This window comes from Corella eumyota, chromosome 5 (genome assembly GCF_963082875.1).
Source record: "Corella eumyota chromosome 5, kaCorEumy4.1, whole genome shotgun sequence".
NCBI classification, from domain to species: Eukaryota; Metazoa; Chordata; class Ascidiacea; order Phlebobranchia; family Corellidae; genus Corella; species Corella eumyota.
The window spans coordinates 4,059,063-4,083,506 of record NC_137494.1 but is presented as its reverse complement, the minus strand read 5'-3'; the positions used below and the strand labels follow the sequence as shown (position 1 = coordinate 4,083,506).

At 30.1% G+C, this 24,444-nt stretch overlaps 6 protein-coding genes across 6 annotated transcripts; all 6 read right to left on the bottom strand.

Annotated features, from left to right (window-relative positions):
* Positions 1–664: 664 nt before the first annotated feature.
* On the bottom strand, positions 665–3,048 carry LOC145752470 (uncharacterized). The gene is made up of 2 exons (XM_082568765.1): positions 2,232–3,048; positions 665–2,077 (listed from the first exon to the last, which is right to left on the bottom strand). Exons 1-2 carry the CDS (start codon positions 2,799–2,801, stop codon positions 1,337–1,339), a joined length of 1,311 nt encoding a protein of 436 aa, XP_082424891.1. The 5' UTR covers positions 2,802–3,048; the 3' UTR covers positions 665–1,336.
* Positions 3,049–5,089: 2,041 nt separating this feature from the next.
* Positions 5,090–7,723, bottom strand: LOC145752427 (endonuclease/exonuclease/phosphatase family domain-containing protein 1-like). Its single transcript, XM_082568713.1, has 2 exons — positions 6,921–7,723; positions 5,090–6,766 (listed from the first exon to the last, which is right to left on the bottom strand). Exons 1-2 carry the CDS (start codon positions 7,491–7,493, stop codon positions 6,026–6,028), a joined length of 1,314 nt encoding a protein of 437 aa, XP_082424839.1. The 5' UTR covers positions 7,494–7,723; the 3' UTR covers positions 5,090–6,025.
* An 832-nt stretch (positions 7,724–8,555) lies between these two features.
* On the bottom strand, positions 8,556–9,800 carry LOC145752724 (endonuclease/exonuclease/phosphatase family domain-containing protein 1-like). Its single transcript, XM_082569050.1, has 2 exons — positions 9,276–9,800; positions 8,556–8,939 (listed from the first exon to the last, which is right to left on the bottom strand). The coding sequence occupies exons 1-2, from the start codon at positions 9,798–9,800 to the stop codon at positions 8,556–8,558; spliced, it is 909 nt and encodes a 302-aa protein (XP_082425176.1).
* A 5,038-nt stretch (positions 9,801–14,838) lies between these two features.
* LOC145752984 (endonuclease/exonuclease/phosphatase family domain-containing protein 1-like) lies at positions 14,839–16,767 on the bottom strand. The gene is made up of 2 exons (XM_082569363.1): positions 16,197–16,767; positions 14,839–16,112 (listed from the first exon to the last, which is right to left on the bottom strand). Exons 1-2 carry the CDS (start codon positions 16,755–16,757, stop codon positions 15,642–15,644), a joined length of 1,032 nt encoding a protein of 343 aa, XP_082425489.1. The 5' UTR covers positions 16,758–16,767; the 3' UTR covers positions 14,839–15,641.
* A 1,115-nt stretch (positions 16,768–17,882) lies between these two features.
* Positions 17,883–18,632, bottom strand: LOC145752723 (demethylmenaquinone methyltransferase-like). Its single transcript, XM_082569049.1, has one exon. It carries the CDS (start codon positions 18,630–18,632, stop codon positions 17,883–17,885), a length of 750 nt encoding a protein of 249 aa, XP_082425175.1.
* Positions 18,633–21,378: 2,746 nt separating this feature from the next.
* On the bottom strand, positions 21,379–23,314 carry LOC145752813 (uncharacterized). The gene is made up of 2 exons (XM_082569156.1): positions 22,748–23,314; positions 21,379–22,663 (listed from the first exon to the last, which is right to left on the bottom strand). The coding sequence occupies exons 1-2, from the start codon at positions 23,306–23,308 to the stop codon at positions 21,584–21,586; spliced, it is 1,641 nt and encodes a 546-aa protein (XP_082425282.1). The 5' UTR covers positions 23,309–23,314; the 3' UTR covers positions 21,379–21,583.
* Between the last annotated feature and the right edge of the window lie 1,130 nt (positions 23,315–24,444).

Below are 24,444 nucleotides of genomic sequence, written 5' to 3'. Positions count from 1 at the left end.
TTTTGACAGCAAAACTGTAAGAAATAAAAAGATTAATCTTATATGTATTGTCCTTTTGTAGTTACAGTTCCTTCAAAAAGCCGTTTTTTAATTATTATCTTAAAAAACAATATATTTTATTAAACTACTTCTGTCATTCTATGATTTTTATGTTACAAAAGTTACGTCATAAATCCCGTTAATGCGAAAATCTTCCTATGACGTCAGTAACCACGTGTTAGCATTCTATCATTAGCGAGCATAGTGTTCAGTTCTCCTAACAAGAGAAGCGTAAGGTTTCAAAGCAATACGTTTGTTTGTTTTTGTTATACGTTTGTTTGTTTTTTAACTATATATGGTTTAGTAAAGCAAAATGCTATATCATTTTATTTTTATAAACAATCTCTATTTGCGGTTAAGGATAACAACAGCTTACGGTACCAACTACAAGTCACAATGCTTATTGCTTACAAGACACGAACATTAGTGCATATATAGCAAAAACAAACTAATATTTTATAAAAACACAGTTGTAGGGTTTGTCTAACTATACCCCACGTGACCAACAATAGGTTGATCGGAGAATAAAATACGCCCCTTGATCACAGATTGATCTCAGTTAATATGAAAATAATACCGATAATGGGCCCAGAATTGCAACTGTCTAACTCGACTAATACAACAATTGAAATACTATACAATGTATTCAATATTCAGTACACAAGAAAAACAATTAACAAAAAACAATACTGGCTTAACACTTACAAATCAATATTACTTTTAACAAAAACTAACTAAAGACCATTTATGAAATGTTAGAACAGGGCGAATCGTATTCTAAATATATGGCGTACTAAAAGTAGAATTCCAAAATTATTCCAAGTTACGATACAAATAAAGACAAAAAAGGCGAAACACAAATCACGTGACTAAGAACGCTGGAAAAAAGGGAAAAACTTGAAATGACCAGGCGATAAGGCGATCCAAAAGAAGCGCACAATAGCGGCTAATGGTGACCAACCGAGTGTGAAATTGTATTTAAAATTAATGAGAAAATATAAATCAGTTTTCATATAAATGGACTTAACAACAGTTGCACAGGTTAGTAATACTATATCGGAAAACATACCTATAACATTAAAATGAAGCATTATCAAATTGTTTATAAGCTAAAAAAGTTAAAGAATATATAAATGTATGTGTAAATACAAAAAACAACACAGTTATCTACAATGTAAAAACTAAAATCCTAATTTGTATTTAGGTATAACATTAAATAAAAGTTTTATAAAATCTAAAAATGTTGTAGTTTATGTCTCTCAAACTATTAACCTGAGCATTGGTAGTAACCATAACTCTAACCAGTGGACTTGCCGCGGCCACGACGGATGTACTTGCCACGGCCAGGGCTCTTGCTGCTATCCTGTCCGGAATTTTGATCATTTAACAGTATTTTGCTTTGAATAGTGGAGTCAAAACCAGTATTAGGAAAATTCCCTGTTCTAGCAGTTTGACCTCGACCACGAGTTTTTCCACGACTTTTTTTTGGTGTTTTTCCTCTACCTGAAATTTGACCAACACCATGAGATCTTTCTTTTGCTTGTATAGGAATGTCATATGTACTGTTTTGATTCCCAATTAGGTTTTCAAAATCAAGAAAATCCTCTAATGATGTACTAGCTTCTTGTTTAATTGGAGAAGGAAGAAAAGTAGTATTTTGATCGATTTTATCTAAATGAATATCTGCCCAAACTAAGTTGTGGTTAGACACAGTTTGAATGGAGTCATTTTTGATCACGTCGAAATTTGTTTCAACTTCGGAATTTATAGATTTGCTCACCCAAATCTGATCATAGCAATTGGTACCACATGTTGGTTTTTCAAATGGGGCTACATATTTTAATTCTCTTTCTAACTTATCGAAGGCCTTGTTTTTTTGATCCATGTTAAAGTCACCAAGAAGAATTGTGGGTCCATTTTTATGTAAGATTTCAGGAACACTGGACACTTCATAGTTTAGTGTCTTTATCGACTTCTTATCGGTAGCAGAAGCTGCTTTTAAGTGTATGTTGATAAAGGTCAAGGAATGTTTGTTGATCTAAAATAATCAAAAATAGATTGTAAATGTAATACTCTTGATAAAACTAAAGTATATACTTATAAAATGTAAACAATTTTTTACTACATGGGCATTATTTGCTTGTAATGTTGGGTTTTATTATTTAAAACCATAATAATTAATAAACTTTTACCTTAAATGTTGCTGAAAATGGACTTCTTGTAAACCTTTTTATTAAGAAGAAGTCTGTGAGTTTGATTCCTCCTTTTATAGCTTGAGAATTCCAAATAAAAGCAGGATATTCCATTCCTGCATACATTCTACCAGAATAAGTATTCGAAATCATGAAATTCCATTTTTCACTTTTTCTTTCATTCAGCTTATCCACTAATGCTTGTAGGGCAAATTGTTGTTCATTATCTTTTCCCTTAAGTTCTTGTATTGCCATTAGATGAATGTTATTGTCATAGATAGCTTTAAAAAATGCATTTTGAATGTATTTTCGGTTTGCTTTTTCCAAATTCATATCTTGAATGTTCCAAGTTGCAATTCTTAGGGTATTGGTATTGGATGAGTTTAATGGTTTTAAAAATTCTGGCTTTTTGTCGATTTGTTCTCCACATCGAGGACAATATTTGAAATAGTTATTACATTCACAGTTGTTGTAAAATGAAAAATCACTGCCACACTTTCGGCAATATTGAAATATAGAGTCACATTGTTGACGAACAGTTATACTTGATTTAGACGAATACCTAGACATTTTTGTCTTTACTTTTTGGTTTACTGCAGTTTTTTTTTCTATCTAGCTTTTGCTTTAATTGTTATTGCAAACAATAGTAAATAAATATTTAAATTCAAATTTTAATTTAATAAAGCATATTTTGTGCTAATGTTGTATGTAGTCCGTTTTTCCTAATTTAGTTGTTTTCAGTTTTAAACCAATAATCCTTAAACGAATATATTTTTTCACTTCCCTAAACTTGTATGTTTAGGAATAATAAAGGGGTGTGGGTAAAACCCGGATATCCACGGATATTGATGGATTTTTTGTATCACGGATATTTTTGTATCGGTTAATATATAGTTAAACTGTATCACGGATATTTTTGTATCGGTTAATATATAGTTAAACTGTATCACGGATATTTTTATGTCAGTTTATATATAGTAAAACTGTATCACGGATATTTTTATATTGCCTACTATATAGTTAAACTGTATCACGGATATTTTTGTATCGGTTAATATATAGTTAAACTGTATCAGGGATATTTTTATATTGCCTACTTTATAGTTAAACTGTATCACGGATATTTTTATTTAATCTATAAGATTGGGAGTAAAAAATATTTCGCAGCCGTAAGATAGCATGAAATGCCAATGCTCACTAAAAGTGATCTCCCGCTAATAAATCAATTTTAAAAATTTTAATAAATCGATAATGGACATAACACAGTATGTTAACTAATACAAAAATATCCATGATAAACGTATTGTGACGTAACAATCAATGGAAAAATATCCATGATGCACATATTGTAATACAAAAATACATGTTATTTGCAGGTTTTAATATAATAATTAGTACCAAAACATAAATTATAACAAGTTTCACTGTAATAAACAGTTTAGAATTATTCAGGACATTTAATTTTGAGCGTAACTGCCTAGAAAAAAATATCCGGCAATGTCCATAAGGATCCGGGTTTTACCAACTGCCATAATAACGGGCGTTTTAGGAAATGCGTCACAAAAGACATTTACGTCACAGGAATTTCCTAACTATCCTATTAAAGTTTTTCTTTCGCTCATTAATAACGAATGCCCGCATCAATACCGTGGGTTTTAAGGGTGTTTTTTGGGTAAGACTTGTATTCACACTTCGTTTCAGTTATAAACAAACAATTAATAACCTTGTCTTAATGTTTGACTTTGTTTAGCCTATTTGGCAGTTTACCAATAAAAAGTCAGTTTTCGTTATTAGGTCGCTACACTAATAATTGCGCACAACTCCCTATGCTTTCCAAGTAACATTTTTAGTTATCCTGATATTTTTACCTCGTTTTGTTGGTTATTATTCAACAAAACAACATATTAGGTTGTTGGTATGTTCTTCTTTTTGATTAAAACATATAATTAACAACCTCGTTAATGTAATTACCTATTTTCATCTTACATGTATTGGAAATTATTATTATGGCTCGATCGTGTGGTTGTTGTTACGTCTATTGACGACCGCTTGGCGATACGAGAGAGTTATAAAGGCTGTGTACTACATTAAGTCAATTAACAATCAAAGTTATAGTTTGTTATAATAGTAATAGTGGTGATATTATAGTCATTTTGTGTACGTTTTCTCTATGTGTACTATTGGCCTTTAAAGGTATGCTGGTTCATTAGTTGTTGTGAAAAAATAATTTACAATGATTAAAGTATAAAAGTAATTGTGTTAAAGATATTGTTAATATTAGCCATAACCCTGGCCAGACTAATATTTATAACTTCTGTTGTAGTATGTGCTACAGCCTTGGTAGGTTTTGGCATTTTAAACAAAACCCTTTCTACTGTTATGACTTAAATATTGATTATTTTCTGATAATTCGTCATCGTTTGAAGTTATGCTGCTGCTGTTAATGAATCCATGATACAGACTTGTATGCTCGTTCTCTAAAATTTAGCCATCACTCGAAGAAGAGCTGTAACCATAATCTGAACGAAGAATCACATTTGAATAATAATTAGTTTCTGATAGTTCATCATCACTTGAAGTTATGCTGCCACCATAAATAAAATCTAGATCTGGTCTTGAATTATCACTAGATTTAGTCCTTAAGTTGAAATTTTGAATCATTTTCGAATATCGATCATTTTCAAATATTCTTTTATTGCTTGAGGTTAAGCAACTGCTATAATCAGGATCTTGTTTTTTAGAATATTGGCTAGAAATTTGACCACTACTGTTTTTTGAATTTTTGATACTTCCTGGTATTCGGGCAAAACCAAAATATTTTTTTTTTGTTTGTATGGTTTTGACAACAGTACGATTTGGATTACTTTATTGAACAAAAAACGGTCGAACATGCAGAATAGCAGAGAACTTTGACAAAAAATAAATAAACGTGGTTACTGCTTGTGTGGTGTTTTAGGTTTAAGATTGTTTACCTGGCTCATTCTGGAAATTGTTTTTTGGTTTTTAAGTACATGCACTAGGAGATTTTTACAGCAAAACTGTAAGAAATAAAAAGATTAATCTTATGTTTATTGTCCTTTTATGCAGTTCCTTCAAAAAGCCGTTTTTAATAATCTTAAAAAATTAATATTTTATTACGTAAACTACTTCTGTTATTCTTTGATTTTTATGTTACGAAAGTTACGTAATAAATCCCTTTAATGCAAAAATCTTCATTCCTATGACGTCAGTGCGAAGTCAGTGACCACGTGTTAGCATACAAGTTATATCCTTAGCATGCATATTAGTTTGCTTTATACGGAAAGCGTGAGTTTTTTAAGCAATACGTTGGTTTGTTTTTGTTAACTATATATGGTTTAGTAAAGCAAAATGCTATATTATTTTTTTTATTTCTATAAACAATCTCTATTTGCGGTTAAGGATAATAACAGCTTACGGTACCGACTACAAGTCACAATGCTTATTGCCTACAAGACACGAACATTAGTGCATATATAGCAAAAACAAATTAATACTCTATAAAAACACAGTTGCACAGGTTAGTAATACTATATCGGAAAATATACCTAAAACATTAAAATGAAGCATTATCAAATTGTTTATAAGCTAAAAAAGTTAAAGAATATATAAATGTATGTGTAAATACAAAAAACAACACAGTTATCTACAATGTAAAAACTAAAATCCTAATTTGTATTTAGGTATAACATTAAATAAAAGTTTTATAAAATCTAAAAATGTTGTAGTTTATGTCTCTCAAACTATTAACCTGAGCATTGGTAGTAACCATAACTCTAACCAGTGGACTTGCCGCGGCCACGACGGATGTACTTGCCACGGCCAGGGCTCTTGCTGCTATCCTGTCCGGAATTTTGATCATTTAACAGTATTTTGCTTTGAATAGTGGAGTCAAAACCAGTATTAGGAAAATTCCCTGTTCTAGCAGTTTGACCTCGACCACGAGTTTTTCCACGACTGTTTTTTGGTGTTTTTCCTCTACCTGAAATTTGACCAACACCATGAGATTTTTCTTTTGCTTGTATAGGAATGTCATATGTACTGTTTTGATTCCCAATTAGGTTTTCAAAATCAAGAAAATCCTCTAATGATGTACTAGCTTCTTGTTTAATTGGAGAAGGAAGAAAAGTAGTATTTTGATCGATTTTATCTAAATGAATATCTGCCCAAACCAAGTTGTGGTTAGACACAGTTTGAATGGAATCATTTTTGATCACGTCAAAATTTGTTTCAAATTCTGAATTTATAGATTTGCTCACCCAAATTTGATCATAGCAATTGTTACCACATGTTGGTTTTTCAAATGGGGCTACATATTTTAATTCTCTTTTTAACTTATCGAAGGCCTTGTTTTTTTGATCCATGTTAAAGTCACCAAAAAGAATTGTGTGTCCATTTTTAGGTAAGATTTCAGGAACACTGGACACTTCATAGTTCAGTGTCTTTATCGACTTCTTATCGGTAGCGGAAGCTGCTTTCAAGTGTATGTTGATGAAGGTCAAGGAATGTTTGTTGATCTAAAATAATCAAAAATAGATTGTAAATGTAATACTCTTGATAAAACTAAAGTATATACTTATAAAATGTAAACAATTTTTTACTACATGGGCATTATTTGCTTTTAATGTTGGGTTTCATTATTTAAAACCATAATAATTAATAAACTTTTACCTTAAATGTTGCTAAAAATGGATTTCTTGTAAACCTTTTCATTAAGGAGGAGTATGTGAGTTTGATTCCTCCTCTTATAGCCTGAGAATTCCAAATAAAAGCAGGATATTCCATTCCTGCATACGCTCTACCAGAATATGTATTCGAAATCATGAAATTCCATTTTTCATTTTTTGTTTCATTCAGCTTATCTACTAATGTTTGTAGGGCAAATTCTTGTTCATTATCTTTTCCCTTAAGTTCTTGTATTGCCATTAGATGAATGTTATTGTCATAGATAGCTTTACAAAATGCATTTTGAATGTATTTTCGGCTTGCTTTTTCCAAATCCATATCTTGAATGTTCCAACTTGCAATTCTTAGGGTATTGGTATTGGATGATTTCAATGGTTTAAAAATTTCTGGCTTTTTGTCGATTTGTTCTCCACATCGAGGACAATATTTGAAATAGTTTTTACATTCACACATCTTGTGTAATGAAAAAAAATCACTGCCACACTTTGGGCAATATTGAAATACAAAGTCACATTGTTGACAAACAGTTATACTTGATTTAGACGAATACCTAGACATTTTTGTCTTTATTTTTTTGGTTTACTGCATAGCGTGTTATTCCACTAAAAAGTTTTTTTTCTATCTTGCTTTTGCTTTAATTGTTATTGCAAACAATAATAAATAAATATTTAATTTCGAATTTTAATTTAATAAAGCATATTTTGTGCTAATGTTGTATGTAGTCCGTTTTTCCTACTTCAGTGGTTTTCAGTTTTAAACCAACGAGTATATTTTTTCACTTCCCTAAACTTGTATGTTTAGGAATAATAACAGGCGTTTTAGGAAAAACGTCACAAAAGACATTTTACGTCACAGGGAATTTCCCTACTGTTTTATTAAAGTTTTGCTGCTTAACGAAGGCCCAAACATGTGTTTCTGCTTAACGAAGCTATTTTAACCAACTACTTTTAGTAACCAAATATTTTTAATTGTTTTTTTTTTGTAAATAATGTTACTCGTTACGTTCGCCTGTTTGATCATTATTTACTAGATATTATTGCTCATTCTTAACTCTTTGTAGAAATTGTATTAAACCTTAAACAACTGCAGAAATATGGTTTATATCCTTGTATTTTCACTTTTTGCTAAAATTACGGGATTTTATTTGCTAGTCTATAAATTTTTTGAACAGGGTTATAGTTATTACAATGTACACACTAAATTTTGGTTTATTATACATCAAATTAAACAACATAATACAACTATAGCCTATAAACAAAAAGCAACTCAAAAAAATAGTCTACCAAAACATAGGCCTACACAAATAAAATTTATACAAAAATATGGGTATAAAAATAACATACAAAGAAAATCATGTACTGAACTTCTATAAAAAATTATATAAGGTTTTTATTTGGATTCTTAATAATTTGAAATTTTGCAATACGTAGGCCTATGTTTGTAATGTAAAAGTGAATGTAAGAAAATTGCGCTATATTTAGGGTAGCTTTTTGGTTATGTAAAAGAATACGCAAGAAAACTATTTCGTTGTGGCTTGGGAGATAGTTATAAAAATAAATGCCTTTACTAAACTGCATTTATTTTGGAACTTTTAATTAAATGGGAGTTTCTGCAAAAATGTTAAATTTCGGTTATTTCATTCAAATCTATATCTGCCCAAACTAAGTTGTGATTTGACACTACTTGGGTGCCGTCGGTTTCAATCACGTCGAAATTTGTTTCAACTTCTGAATTTATAGATTTGCTCACCCAAATCTGATCATAGCAATTTGTACTACATGTTGGTTTACCCGAAGGTGCAACTTCTCCTAATTCTGTTTTTAAATTGTTAAATGCATAGTTGTTTGAATCCATGTTAAAATCACCAAGAAGAATTGTATGTTTATTTTTTGGTACGATCTGGTGTAAATTTCCAATCTCACTTTTTAAAATATTTTTCGACTTTTTACTAACCCCGCTTGCTTTTAAATGGATGTTGATGATAGTCAACAAATATTTGCCTATCTAAAAAGGCCAAAAGAAACAAGTTTTAATATTAATGTTATCTTTTTAAATTTTCTTATAAAACGTACATGACTATTATTTTTATGGTTTTATTTGGCTTCGTTAACACCCCACTAATAAAAATTATTGCTGCATTATTTGTTCTATAATATATATATATATATACATATATAATTTTTTTAAAGCTAAGCCTTAATTTAGGTAAGAACTAACTTATAAAAATAAGTTATTGGCTTGTCGTAGTGATTTTAAATGTGCCAATACTAGATTATTTTACTTAACTGAAAAAACTTCTTGACTGTAACTTATTTATAAACAACAGTTATTATCTATTACCTGAAATTCAGCATAACAAGGTTTTCTTGTAAACCGTTTTATTAAATTGAGTTTTGTACAACTTATTTCTTCAAAAGCCCGAGAATTCCAAATAAAAGCAGGATATTCCATTCCCCCAAATGCCCTACCAGAAAATATTGTGGAAATAGCAGAATCCCACAAAACATTATCTCTACTATTCAAATTATTTACTAAACTTTCCAAAGCTTGTTTATGATCTTTCCCTTTTAATTCTTGTATTGCCAATAAGTCAATTTTATGTTTATGTATAGTTTCACAAAATGCGTTTTTTACCGATTTTCGACTTGCTTTTTCGAAGTTCATATCTTGGACATTCCAGGTTGCAATTCTCAAAATGTTTGGTGGTAAAGGTGAAACTAACCGACTAAGTTTCTTAATGTGATCCCCACAATGGGGATAATATTTAAGCGCATTTGTACATGCGCAAGATTGGGAGAGGGGAGTAAATTTAAACTCAAATTTGCAACTTGTACAAAATGATGATAAATTTGGGAAGATTGACATATTTCGTATTATATTTGTGTTTTATAAATATCTATTTAAATAAATTTAACGTTTTTTCCACTTTTTTGCCTGTTTTCTTACTTATCTAAAACACTTGATGGTCTAAAAACGAAACCAAGATAAGTATTTCGTTTCTTGAGCTTGTTCCCGTTACAAAAGACCTGTATTACACTACTGGCGAATAAACATGTATTTATTCTCCTGACTAGACCTGTTCACAATTTCAACAATACAATAGCCGTATGGTTACCTTTCGTTGATAACAATACAATAGCCGTATGGTTTTCGAAGATATTTATTTTTTTAAAAATTATATTAAATCTATTAATAAATTCAAATTCAGTTAAATATTATCAAAAAAGTCAATTAATTTAAAGCAACTAGATTATATAAAATCAAATTGCATAATGTGAAAACGCTGTAAAACAATTTAAAAAAAACGTGGGTAAATATATTTCTTTGATATCTATTTTTTTAGGTTAAAAACTTAATAACTAAAATATTTTGATATAATTTTATAAACAGAAGGTATTGGTATTGGATGATTTTGAAGGTTTTAAAAATTCTGGCTTTTTGTTGATTTGTTCTCCACATCGAGGACAATATTTAAAATAGTTTTTACATTCACAAATCCTGTGTAATGAAAAAAAATCACTGCCACACTTTGGGCAATATTGAAATACAAAGTCACATTTGTTGACAAACAGTTATACTTGATTTAGACGAATACCTAGACATTTTTGTCTTTATTTTTTTGGTTTACTATAGCGTGTTATTCCACTAAAAAGTTTTTTTTTTCTATCTTGCTAACATCGCTCATTTTTAACTTTTCGTAGAAGTTGTATTAAATAAAACCGAGACCAAAACTTAGGCTTAAAAACAACTTTGCGGAAATAAAGTTTATATCCTTGTATTTGCACTCTTTTGCCACTTTATTTTACGATGACAACAAACGTTACGGTATGGTAAAATCATGGGATTTTATTTGCCTGTCTAGACATTTTTTGAACAGGGTTATTTTTTGAACAGGGTTACAAGGTACACACTAAATTTTGGTTTATTATACATCGAATTAAACAACATAATACAACTATAGCCTATAAACAAAAAACAACTACAAAAAAAGATTTTAGCTTACATACACGATTAAAATTATAGGTATTTTAATAGCTATTTGAAATTAAAAGAGTAATATGTTGACATAGCCTATTATTAATTAAGGTTTAAATAAATGTGTGGTATTCTAGGTGGAAAAGGGCCAAATATCTTTCACACCATATTTTGTACTTGTTATAACATTACTTTAAGCATAGTTTTAATATAAATTATAGTAAAAGCATGGTTAATTTAATTGATAAAGTTAGTTAAAAAAATACTAAGATAAATATAGCGGGCAATATAGATACAATATAAGACCATTAAATTTGTCTATTCTTTTGTATTAAAACTGTGCAAGAAAAAAATTAAGTTATAATAAGTTTAGTGGTGTTTAGTATTAGTGACTTTGTTGGTTGTTGTATAAGGACGCTTGTATAGAAATAATATTAAACAAAATGTTTTAAAAAGTCGCACATATCGCGTTAACTAGTTTGTTTTGTGGAAGTAAATACATAAAGAATTGCGCTGTGTTTAGGCTAGTTTTTCGTCTAATTTAAAAAAAATGTCTATTAAAGGCCGCCTTAAAAGCTAATTGTTAAATACAAGTTGCTACGGGAATGTAAAATTTTAAAATTTTTCTCAATAATAAGAATATTTTTCTTATTTCTATAGGAAATTTTTTTTTTGATTGTATTAAAATATTTTAAATGAATTTGTGTAAAGTTTAAATTAATATATCAGCTAATATCTTTTGTAGCCATGACCAAAGCAAAGGTATTAAATATGACCTCAAACAGTCAATGCCATAAACTTCAAGGAAGTTCATTTACAACTCTTGTAGATGTTAGCACCATAAACACACAAAAAAAAAGTTATGTTGCTACTGTAAGTTATTTTATTATATGGAGTGGTATGTTCGTTCTCCAATGTTTAGTCATCCAATGATTAGTCATTCTACCAATAAGAATCAGAAGCAAAATCATAATCATAATCAGAATCAGAAGCAAAATCATAATCATAATCAGAATCAACAAACTCATCTGAATAAGTGATACTTTCCACAAATTCTTTATTGCTCGGAGTTGAACGACCACCATAGTTAGAATTAAAAATCAGTCTTGAGTAGTGTTGTTCATTTTCAATTATACTTTGAGAATAAGGTGAAGTTAATCTTTGTTCAATCGTTCTTGGGGATGATCTTGAATTGCTGTAATTTGAATCTTTGGTAATTCGACCAACACCGTAAGATCTTTCTTTTGCTTGTATAGGTTTGTCATACGTTCTGTTTTGACTACCAATTAGGTTTTCAAAATCAAGAAAATCCTCTTCTTGTTTAATTGGAAAAGGAGTAAATGTAGTATTTTGATTGATTTTATCTAAGCAAATATCTGCCCAAACTAAGTTGTGATTAGACACAGTTTGAATGAAGTCATTTTTGATCACGTCAAAGTTTGTTATAACTTCTGAATTTATAGATTTGCTCACCCAAATCTGATCGTAGTAATTTATACCACATGTTGATTTTTCAAATGGGGCCACATATTTTAATGCTGCTTTTAACTTATCAAATGCTTTGTTTTTTTGATCCATGTTAAAATCACCAAGAAGAATTGTGTGTCCATTTTCAGGTAAGATTTCAGGAACACTGGACACTTCATTGTTTAATTTACTTATTGACTTCTTATCAGTAGCGGAAGCTGCTTTTAAGTGTATGTTAATGAAGGTGAAGAAATGTTTGTTGATCTAAAATAATCAAAAATAGATTGTAAATGTAACATTCTTGATAAACTGAAGTATATACTCATAAAATGTAAATAATTTTTTACTATATGGGCATTATTTGCTTGTAATGTTGGGTTTCATTATTTAAATTCATAATAATTAATAAACTTTTACCTTAAATGTTGCTAAAAATGGACTTCTTGTAAACCTTTTTATTAAGAAGAAGTCTGTGAGTTTGATTCCTCCTTTTATAGCTTGAGAATTCCAAATAAAAGCAGGATATTCCATTCCTGCATACGTTCTACCAGAATAAGTATTCGAAATCATGAAATTCCATTTTTCACTTTTTCTTTCATTTAGCTTATCCACTAATGCTTGTAGGGCAAATTCTTGTTCTTTATCTTTCCCCTTAAGTTCTTGTATTGCTATTAGATGAATGTTATTGTCATAGATAGCTTTATAAAATGCATTTTGAATGTATTTTCGGCTTGCTTTTTCCAAATTCATATCTTGAATGTTCCAAGTTGCAATTCTTAGGGTATTGGTATTGGATGAGTTTAATGGTTTTAAAAATTCTGGCTTTTTGTCGATTTGTTTTCCACATCGAGGACAATATTTAAAATAGTAATTACATTCACAGTTGTTGTAAAATGAAAAAAAATCGCTGCCACACTTTGGGCAATATCGAAATATAAAGTCACATTGTTGACAAACAGTTATACTTGATTTAGACGAATACCTAGACATTTTTGTCTTTACTTTTTGGTTTACTGCAGTTTTTTTTTCTATCTAGCTTTTGCTTTAATTGTTATTGCAAACAATAATAAATAAATATTTAAATTCAAATTTTAATTTAATAAAGCATATTTTGTGCTAATGTTGTATGTAGTCCGTTTTTCCTAATTTAGTTGTTTTCAGTTTTAAACCAATAATCCTTAAACGAATATATTTTTTCACTTCCCTAAACTTGTATGTTTAGGAATAATAACGGGGTGTGGGTAAAACCCGGATATTTTTGTGTCCATTGTTACGTAACAGTACTGTATCACAGATATTTTTATATTGCCTACTATATAGTTAAACTGTATCACGGATATTTTTATATCGGTTATTATATAGTTAAACTGTATCACATATATTTTTATATTGCCTACTATATAGTTAAACTGTATCACGGATATTTTTATTTAATCTATAAGATTGGGAGTAAAAAATATTTAGCAGCCGTAAGATAGCATGAAATGCCAATGCTCACTAAAAGTGATCTCCCGCTAATAAATCAATTTTAAAAATTTTAATAAATCGATAATGGACATAACACAGTATGTTAACCGATATAAAAATATCCATGATAAACGTATTGTGACGTAACAATCAATGGAAAAATATCCATGATGCACATATTGTAATACAAAAATACATGTTATTTGCAGGTTTTAATATAGTAATTAGTACCAAAACATAAATTATAACAAGTTTCACTGTAATAAACAGTTTAGAATTATTCAGGACATTTAATTTTGAGCGTAACTGCCTAGAAAAAAATATCCGGCAATGTCCATAAGGATCCGTGTTTTACCAACTGCCATAATAACGGGCGTTTTAGGAAATGCGTCACAAAAGACATTTACGTCACAGGAATTTCCTAACTATCCTATTAAAGTTTTTCTTTCGCTCATTAATAACGAATGCCCGCATCAATACCGTGGGTTTTAAGGGTGTTTTTTGGGTAAAAGACTGGTATTCACACTTCGTTTCGTGTATAAACAAGCAATTAATAACCTTGTCTTAATGGTTGACTTTGTTTAGCCTATTTGGCAGTTTACCAATAAAAAGTCAGTTTTCGTGATTAGGTCGCTACACGAATAATTGCGCACAACTCCCTATGCTTTCCAAGTAACATTTTTAGTTATGCTGATATTTTTACCTCGTTTTGTTGGTTATTATTCAACAAAACAACATATCAGGTTGTTGGTATGTTCTTTTCTTTGATTAAAACATATAATTAACAACCTCGTTAATGTAATTACCTATTTTCATCTTACATGTATTGGAAATTATTATTATGGCTCGAACGTGCGCATAGTGGTTGTTGTTACGTCTATTGACGACCGCTTGGCGATAATTACCGAGTAAGTTATAAAGACTGTGTACTACATTAAGTCTATTTACATGAGAGCAATTAAAGTTATAGTTTGTTATCATAGTGGTGATAATATAGTCAATTTGCGTACATTTTTTCTATGTGTACTATAAGTCTTTAAAGGTATGCTGGTTCATTAGCAAAATACTTTAAAAAAAAATAAGAGTACTTATATTCTGTTGTGAAAAAATAATTTACAATGATTAAAGTATATATAAAAGTAATTGTGTGAAAGATTTTGTTAATATTAGCCATAACCCTGGCCAGACTAATATTTATGACCTCTGTTGTAGTATATGCTACAGCCTTCGTGGCATTTTCTTGAATATTGATTATTTTCTGATAATTCGTCATCGCTTGAAGTTATGCTGCTGCTGTTAATGAATTCGTGATACAGACTTGAATGTTCGTTCTTTAAAATTTAGCCATCACTCGAAGTGGAGCTGTAACCATAATCTGAACGAAGAATTACATTTGAATAATAATTAGTTTCTGATAGTTCATCATCACTTGAAGTTATGCTGCCACCATAAATAAAATCTAGATCTAGTCTTGAATTAGCAGCTTCTGATATTTCGTCATTGCTTGAAGTTGAACTACTATCATATTTGGAATTTAGAATTAGTTTTGAATATCGATCATTTTCGAATATTCTTTCATCGCTTGAAGTTGAGCAATCGCTATAATCAGAATCTTGTTTTTGAAATTGGATTTGGCTAAAATGTGGAAAATAATCGGAATAAGTTTTAAGACTAGAAGTTTGATCACTACTGCTTCTTGAAATTTTGGCATTTTCTGAAATTTGATTAACACAGAAAGAAATTTCTTTTTGTTGTATAGGATTGACCTTTGTACAGTTTTGATTCGTAATTGGGCTTTTACAATGAATTATAGGTCTGGGAATATGATGTACCATAGCCTACTTGCCTAATCTTATTTTCTTGTTTAACCACAGGAGTTATAAGCTTGGGTATTTGATCGATTTTATCTAAGAGAATATCTGCATAAACTAATTTGTGATCTGACACATCTTGAATGTATTTATCTTTTATTACTTTGAAATTTGTTTCAACTTCTGAATTTATAGATTTGCTCACCCAAATCTGATCATAGCAATTTGTACTACATGTTGGTTTACCCAAAGGTGCAACTTCTCTTAGTTCAGTTTTTAAATTGTTAAATGGATTGTTGTTTGAATCTAGGTTAAAATCACCAAGAAGAATAATGTGTTTGTCATTAGGTAAAATTGTACATAAACTTCTTATCTCCTCGTTTAAAGTATTTTTCGCGGTTTTATTATTCTTGGCTTTCAAATGTACACTGATGAAGGTCAAGACATGTTTGTTAACCTAAATTCAAAAAAGAAATTGAAAAAAATAAAACTTTTACTTATGGAAAATGTATCACCAAAGCTTGAACATTTTGTTACTTACTTTAAATGTTGCAAAAAATGGATTTCTTGTAAATCTTTTTTTTAAGAAAGAACCCTGTAATACAATTCCATTCTGAACAGCTTGAGAATTCCACATAAAAGCAGGATATTCCTGCCCCGCGAATGTCCTACCACAACCAGTATCCGAAATCACAAATTCCCACATCAGATTTTTTCTTTTGTTCAGTGTATTTACTAAGGTTGTCAAAACTTTGTGGTTATCTTTGCCCTTTAGTTCTTGAATTGCCAAAATATGAATTTGATTGAGATAAATAGCTTTACAAAATGCATTTTGAATTGACTCTCGGTCTGCTTTATCAAGGGTTAAATCTTTAATATTCCAAGTTGCAATTCTTAGAGTATTGGATGATAATGGTTTTAAAATTTCTGGCTTTTTGTCAATTTGTTTTCCACATCGGGGGCAAAATTTGAAATAGCTTTTACATTCACAATTTATATATAATACCCTTTCAAGTTCATTGCCACATACAGGGCAATATTGAAATGAAAGCTTACAATTTTGGCAAACAATTGTACTCAAGACTGTAGTATTTTTGGACATTCTGTGTTTATTTTATATCTGTGTTTATAAACAAGTAAAAAATACTTTAGTACATTTTAATTAATTATTATAAAATATTGCTTTAATTTTACAGCAAAAATTATACAATATAAATTTATTTAAATACAACTAATATTTTGTCTATTTATCTAACTATTGGCACTGCCTTATTAAGTACGCATTTTTATGCTTTCCAAACGTTGAATTTAAAACCAATAATCTTTAAAACGAATACATATTACTTCCTTGAACTTGTATATAAAGCATCTAGCCTAAAGCAATATTGATCCTTTTATGGAAATGCGTCACAACAAACGTGTAACGTCATGGGGATTTCCCCTTTAACTTGATCACGTTTTGTCGCTTCAGCATACATTTCATTTTGTATCTTTGGCACAACATTCTGTTTCATCGGTTCAGAAAAAAAGTTAACAATAACATGCTATTAAACTGCTTTAAGATAGGCCTAAACTTGCTGTCTAGTTTCATCGCAAAAATAAAAATTAAAGCTGTTCTTGTATGTAAAGAGACAAAATAAATTGTTAAAAGTGCATTAATATATTTAATGTTTATTAGGTACACCGACAAAAAAAATTATTAAAAATAATTCTTGCAAATTGGTCTAATGAGAATTTATGTCTAATGAGAATCAATGTTTATATTTTTAAGTAATTGATTAAATCCTTGATCAATAATTTAGATAGATCTGATTACATGTACTGGTATTAACAAACCATTGCTAAATATTATTAATAGCACAACAGTCATTCAACATTCTTTTTATAGTTTTTGAAAACAAAATTGCCTTTCATGAATAAAATCAACTTGTAAAGGATACAGCGCTTTTAAAAGTATTACCAACGTACAATTCTAAAATCTCTAGGTATATTGAGCAGGAAGTCGTGTGTTGCGGCCAGAAAGTTTTTTAAAGCTCATCTGCCATATGAGTTAAAACTGTTGTCTTTAAATTGTGTTCAGTTGTGCGATACTCGATAGCATTTACGGTTATCAACAAAACGATAAAAAAAAACGGGATTATAAGAAGCCAATTACCGACCGGAACACTTAACTTTAATTACAAACGCAAAAAATTAATAATAGCACAACAGGTATTCGATATTCTTTTTAAAGTTTTTGAAAACCATAATGCCTTGCATGAACAAAATCAACTTGTAAAAGATTCTCTGCTTCCGGAGTCATATATTTTAATCTTCGAGAGCCTTGATTATCGTCAAATACAACTAAACGTTTGCATTTACCCTTTTGAACAAGTTCATCTAATTTTTCTTCAATTTTTGCCTCGTAGTTCATCATTTTAGTTGGCACTTTAACAACGTCGTATTTCAAGTTAAATAAAAATAGACCACCAACACGTAAGCAATCAAACAACATTTCGATGTGATATGCTTCTAGACTACATGGAAAAAATGCATAACCAGCAATAACCACATCATAATTGTTTATTGGCAAAGATGTCGCTTTATCAGGCGTAAGCATTTCTTTATACAATTTGTCGTATACATTTTCCAACTTTGCAGCTTCGTTAAGCATACCTTGTGAGCCATCAACACCTTCTATATTTCCAGTAAAACCAGCTTTTCGCATACATTGACCCAGTTGACCAGTACCGCAGCATACATCCAAGATCGAACAACTTTTATCCAAACTTCCATCTAGTTCTATTTGTTCGGAAAATATGTTGACTAACTTTTCCTGTACAGGTAAATTTATTTCTCCCATATGCAAATCATAGCCAGAACTCACTTTGTCAAAGAGTGCGATAACTAAACTGCTATCACCTTCTTCAAAACTATTTTTTTCAGAAAAATCCCTAAAATAATTGTCCTCTCCATTGATCGGGTCAAAATAAGACATTTTGTAAAACAATTTCTTCAATAATATAAAATGAAATTTTCTGCCTAGTAACGTTCTATTGCTTTAATCTTGACGTTGTATTATAAAGAGTTCTCTCTTTAATTACATAAACTGGTTACATGCGATTTGTTTATTTTGGGATGTTGTTCTCGTCTGTGCCAAGCACTGGTTTGTTGACTTTGTTTGTTCATTACCAAACTGTATTACAGTTCGATTTTTTAAGTTTACTTAGCCTAATATCGCTTTTCACTTGAACCCTAAGCAAATTGCATAAAAAGAGTTCTTCCATTTGCAACTGCGTGTTATAAAATTTCAAATTTTGCTCGAAACAAACAAGCTATGCAACGTTGAAACAAAGCCTAACATTTTACCACTACAATTATTCGGCTCTTTATTTTTGCATTCATTATGGATTTAAAAATTGATTAAGTTTTATATTTTTTTTAAACAAAGATATTTTGTGTGAACAAAACCAATTTTTGATTGGTTTTGTTCTGGTTCATCAATAAATTTCATTCGTTGAGATAAATCATTATCTTCACAAATAGCCAGACGTTGACATTTTTTCTTTTTAACAAGTTGATCTAATTTTGCGTCTATTTCAGCCATGTAGGCCTTCATTTTGTCGGAGGATTTACTGGAATCATGCCTAAGGTTGAACACAAATAATCCTCCAACTTGCAATAGGTCAAACAACATTTCGATGTGATCAACATATAGATAACCAGGAAAAAAAGCATGGCCAGCAACAACTACATCATAACTTTGCTTTTGCATTAAAGTACTACCTTCGGGCATCAGAATTTCTGTATACAGTTTGTTGTACACATTGTGTAGCTTGGCAGCTTCGTCAATCATACCTTGTGAGCCATCAACACCTTCTATAATTCCAGTAAAACCAGCTTTGCGTAAACACTGGCCAACTATACCAGTACCACAGGCTACGTCTAAAATCGAACAATTTTTATCCAAGTTTTTGTTAAGTTTTATCTGTTCGGATAAGATGCTGACCAACTTGTCATGTACTGGGGTGTTAATTTCTACCATGTACAAATCATATCCTGAACTAAGTTTGTCAAATAACTCCGTAGTTGATTTATAATCACCATCTTTAATGTTCAGTTTTTCGGAAAAATCTTTAAAGAAATTGTTCCTACCATCGTTCGAATCAGAATAAGACATTTTAAATATTTAACTGCAATATTATTAGTCTGTTTAGAAAACTTTTTAACTTGCCCATCGATCTAAATAGTAAGTTACACAATTTAAAACATGTACTTTTAGTAAGCAAACATCGCAGTTATCGCATAATGTTTTATCACCTTAAAGCTAATATTTACCACGTCATAAGTTTATTTTTTGGCACTAAAGTATTTCCTTTAGGCGTTTGAACCGCTTTTATGTTAGCAAAAGAAACGTTAAAATTTAACTCAAAAGCGCTACAATTTAAAATCGGTTAAAATTTTTGAAAAAGATCCCATACCCCTTATACTGTGAAGCAAAGCGTTTACTAAACAAATACAATTTTATTATCTAGTTAACTGATGTGTTAGAATACAGTATTTGTTACGTAAGTTAGTTGTTAGAAACATTTTTTTCAATTACAATTTATGAAAACATAAATGTCTTTCGTGAACATATTTGACTTGTGAATTCTTTTCTTTTACGTTTCTTTGTCAATCTTGGCAACATAGGCCATTATTTGGTTAGGTCCTTTGACAATATCGTGTTTCATGATAGACAAAAATAGACCACCAACACGTAAGAAATAACAACATCTCTAAGCTAACAGCATTAAGAAAAATTGGAAAAAATGCATGGCCTGCAATAACTACATCGAAGTTTTGCTTCGGCATTATTGATATTTCTTATTGCGTGAATACTTCTAAATGCAGCTGGTTGTACACATTCTTTAACTTAGCAGCTTCGTTTAGCATACCTTGTGAACCATAAACACCTTCTAAATTTCCAGTAAAACCCGATTCGCGCAAGCACTGACCAGCTATACCAGTACCACAGGCTACATCCAAAATCGAACAATTCTGATCTAAATTTTCTTCAAGTTTAATTTGTTCCAATAGTAAGTTGACCAATTCTTGGAATTTTAATTTATTAAAGCATATTTTGTGCTAATGTTGTATGTAGTCCGTTTTTCCTAAATTAGTTGTTTTCGATTTTAAACCAATAATCCTTAAACGAATATATTTTTTTACTTCCCTAAACTTGTATGTTTAGGTATAACAACGGGCGTTTTAGAAAATGCGTCACAAAAGACATTTACGTCCCAGGAAATTTCCCTACTGTCTTATTAAAGTTTTTCTTTTGGTCATTAATAACGAATGCCCGCACCACTACTGTGGGTTTTAAGGGTGTTTTTTGGGTAAGACTGGTATTCACACTTCGTTTCAATTATAAACAAATAATTAAAAACCTTGTCTTAATGTTTGACTTTGTTTAGCCTATTTGGCAGTTTACCAATAAAAAGTCAGTTTTCGTGATTAGGTCGCTACACGAATAATTGCGCACAACTCCCTATGCTTTCCAAGTAACATTTTTAGTTATGCTGATATTTTTACCTCGTTTTGTTGGTTAGTATTCAACAAAACACATAATTAACAACCTCGTTAATGTAATTACCTATTTTCATCTTACATGTATTGGAAATTATTATTATGGCTCGAACGTGCGCATAGTGGTTGTTGTTACGTCTATTGACGACCGCTTGGCGATACAAGAGAGTTATAAAGACTGTGTACTACATTAAGTCTATTTACATGAGAGCAATCAAAGTTATAGTTTGTTATAGGTATGCTGGTTCATTAGTAAAATACTTTAAAAAAAAATAAGAGTACTTATATTATGTTGTGAAAAAATAATTTACAATGATTAAAGTATATATAAAAGTAATTGTGTGAAAGATAGTGTTACTATTAGCCATAACCCTGGCCAGACTAATATTTATGACCTCTGTTGTAGTATATGCTACAGCCTTCGTGGCATTTTCTTGAATATTGATTATTTTCTGATAAGTCATCATCGCTTGAAGTTATGCTGCTGCTGTTAATGAATTCGTGATACAGACTTAAATGTTCATTCTCTGAAATTTCGCCATCACTCGAAGTAGAGCTGTAACCATAATCTGAACGAAGAATTACATTTGAATAATAATTAGTTTCTGATATTTCATCATCACTTGAAGTTATGCTGCCACCATAAATAAAATCTAGATCTAGTCTTGAATTAGCAGCTTCTGATATTTCGTCATTGCTTGAAGTTGAACTACTATCATATTTGGAATTTAGAATTAGTTTTGAATATCGATCATTTTCGAATATTCTTTCATCGCTTGAAGTTGAGCAATCGCTATAATCAGAATCTTGTTTTTGAAATTGGATTTGGCTTAAATGTGGAAAATAATCGGAATAAGTTTTAAGGCTAGAAGTTTGATCATTACTGCTTCTTGAAATTTTGGCATTTTCTGAAATTTGATTAACACAGTAAGAAATTTCTTTTTGTTGTATAGGATTGACCTTTGTACAGTTTCGATTTGTAATTGGGCTTTTACAATGAATTATAGGCTTGGAATATGATGTACCATAGCCTACTTGCCTAATCTTATTTTCTTGTTTAACCACAGGAGTTATAAGCTTGGGTATTTGATCGATTTTATCTAAGAGAATATCTGCATAAACTAATTTGTGATCTGACACAGTTTGAATGTAGTCATTTTTTATTACATCGAAGTTTGTTTCAACTTCTGAATTTATAGATTTGCTCACCCAAATCTGATCATAGCAATTTGTACTACATGTTGGTTTACCCAAAGGTGCAACTTCTCTTAGTTCAGTTTTTAAATTGTTAAATGGATTGTTGTTTGAATCTAGGTTAAAATCACCAAGAAGAATAATGTGTTTGTCATTAGGTAAAATTGTACATAAATTTCTTATCTCCCCGATTAAAATATTTTTCGAGGTTTTATTATTCTTGGCTTTCAAATGTACACTGATGAAGGTCAAGACATGTTTGTTAACCTAAATTCAAAAAAGAAATTGAAAAAAATAAAACTTTTACTTATGGATAATGTATTACCAAAGCTTGAACATTTTGTTACTTACTTTAAATGTTGCAAAAAATGGATTTCTTGTAAATCTTTTTTTTAAGAAAGAATCCTGGAGTACAATTTCCTTCCCGAAAGCTTGAGAATTCCACATAAAAGCAGGATATTCCTGCCCTGCGAATGTCTTACCACAACCAGTATCCGAAATCACAAATTCCCACATCAGATTTTTTCTTTTGTTCAGTGTATTTACTAAGGTTGTCAAAACTTGGTGGTTGTCCTTGCCCTTTAGTTCTTGAATTGCCAAAATATGAATTTGATTGAGATAAATAGCTTTACAAAATGCATTTTGAATTGACTCTCGGTCTGCTTTATCAAGGGTTAAATCTTTAATATTCCAAGTTGCAATTCTTAAAGTATTGGGTGATAATGGTTCTAAAACTTCTGACTTTTTGTCAATTTGTTTTCCACATCGAGGGCAAAATTTGAAATAGATTTTACATTCACAATTTATATATAATGACCTCTCAAGTTCATTGCCACATACAGGGCAATATTGAAATGAAAGCTTACAATTTTGGCAAACAATTGTACTCAAGTCTGTAGTATTTTTGGACATTCTGTGTTTATTTTATATCTGTGTTTATAAACAAGTAAAAAATACTTTAGTACATTTTAATAAATATTTTAAAAACTTGCTTCAATTTTTACTGCAAAAAATTAAACAAAAAATATATATTTGAATGTAATAATTAATTTGTCTATTTCCTTAACTATTGGTACTGCCTTATTAAGTACGCATTTTTATGCTTTACAAACATTGAATTTAAAACCAATAATCTTTAAAACGAATACATATTACTTCCTTGAACTTGTATATAAAGCATCTAGCCTAGCAATATTGATCTTTTATGGAAATGCGTCACAACAAACGTGTAACGTCATAGGGATTTCCCCTTTAACTTGATCACGTCTTGTCGCTTCAGCATACATTTCATTTTGTATCTTTGGCACAACATTCTGTTTCATCGGTTCAGAAAAATAGTTAACAATAACATGCTATTAAACTGCTTTAAGATAGGCCTAAACTTGCTGTCTAGTTTAATCACAAAAATAAAAATTAAAGCTGTTTTTGCAGTATGCAATGAGAATGTGCAGCTTATTTTGGATAAATCCACATACGCTAACTTTTAATTTTATAAACGAATAGTTTTTAACGTTGATTTAAAATGGAATTGTTATTTATTTGCTGACAAGCTTTGACGTATTTTTCCTCCATATTTTAATAATAAATTCCAATGCTTTTAACTATAACTTCCTTATCGAATTTGCGGGTTATTTAACAACTCTTTTTACATGGGAACTTTAACCTCGTTTGTCTGGTATTGAAATATTTTTCCAACGATTTATTTCTGCTATTTATTAAGTGCAAATGTTCGTTTTAAAAACAGTTAGGCAATTTCGTTCTGCTGAACGGACGCCACTCAATAAACATGGATTTAGACTTAATTAAATTCAGCGTTTATTTCCGTAAGATTTAGCCAGAATTTTCTATTCTTGTGAACAACCAACAACTAAGGACAGTTCTTAAAAATCGAAATTAAAATCAATTAATTCGCTACAAATGCCATGTTGTTATCTGGTTAGAATCGATCAAATGCAACTTGAACCGAATACTCGTTGAACTATAAAAAGTTCTCTCTTAGTTATATAAACTAGTTAGATTTGATTTGATTTGTTTATTTAGGGACATTG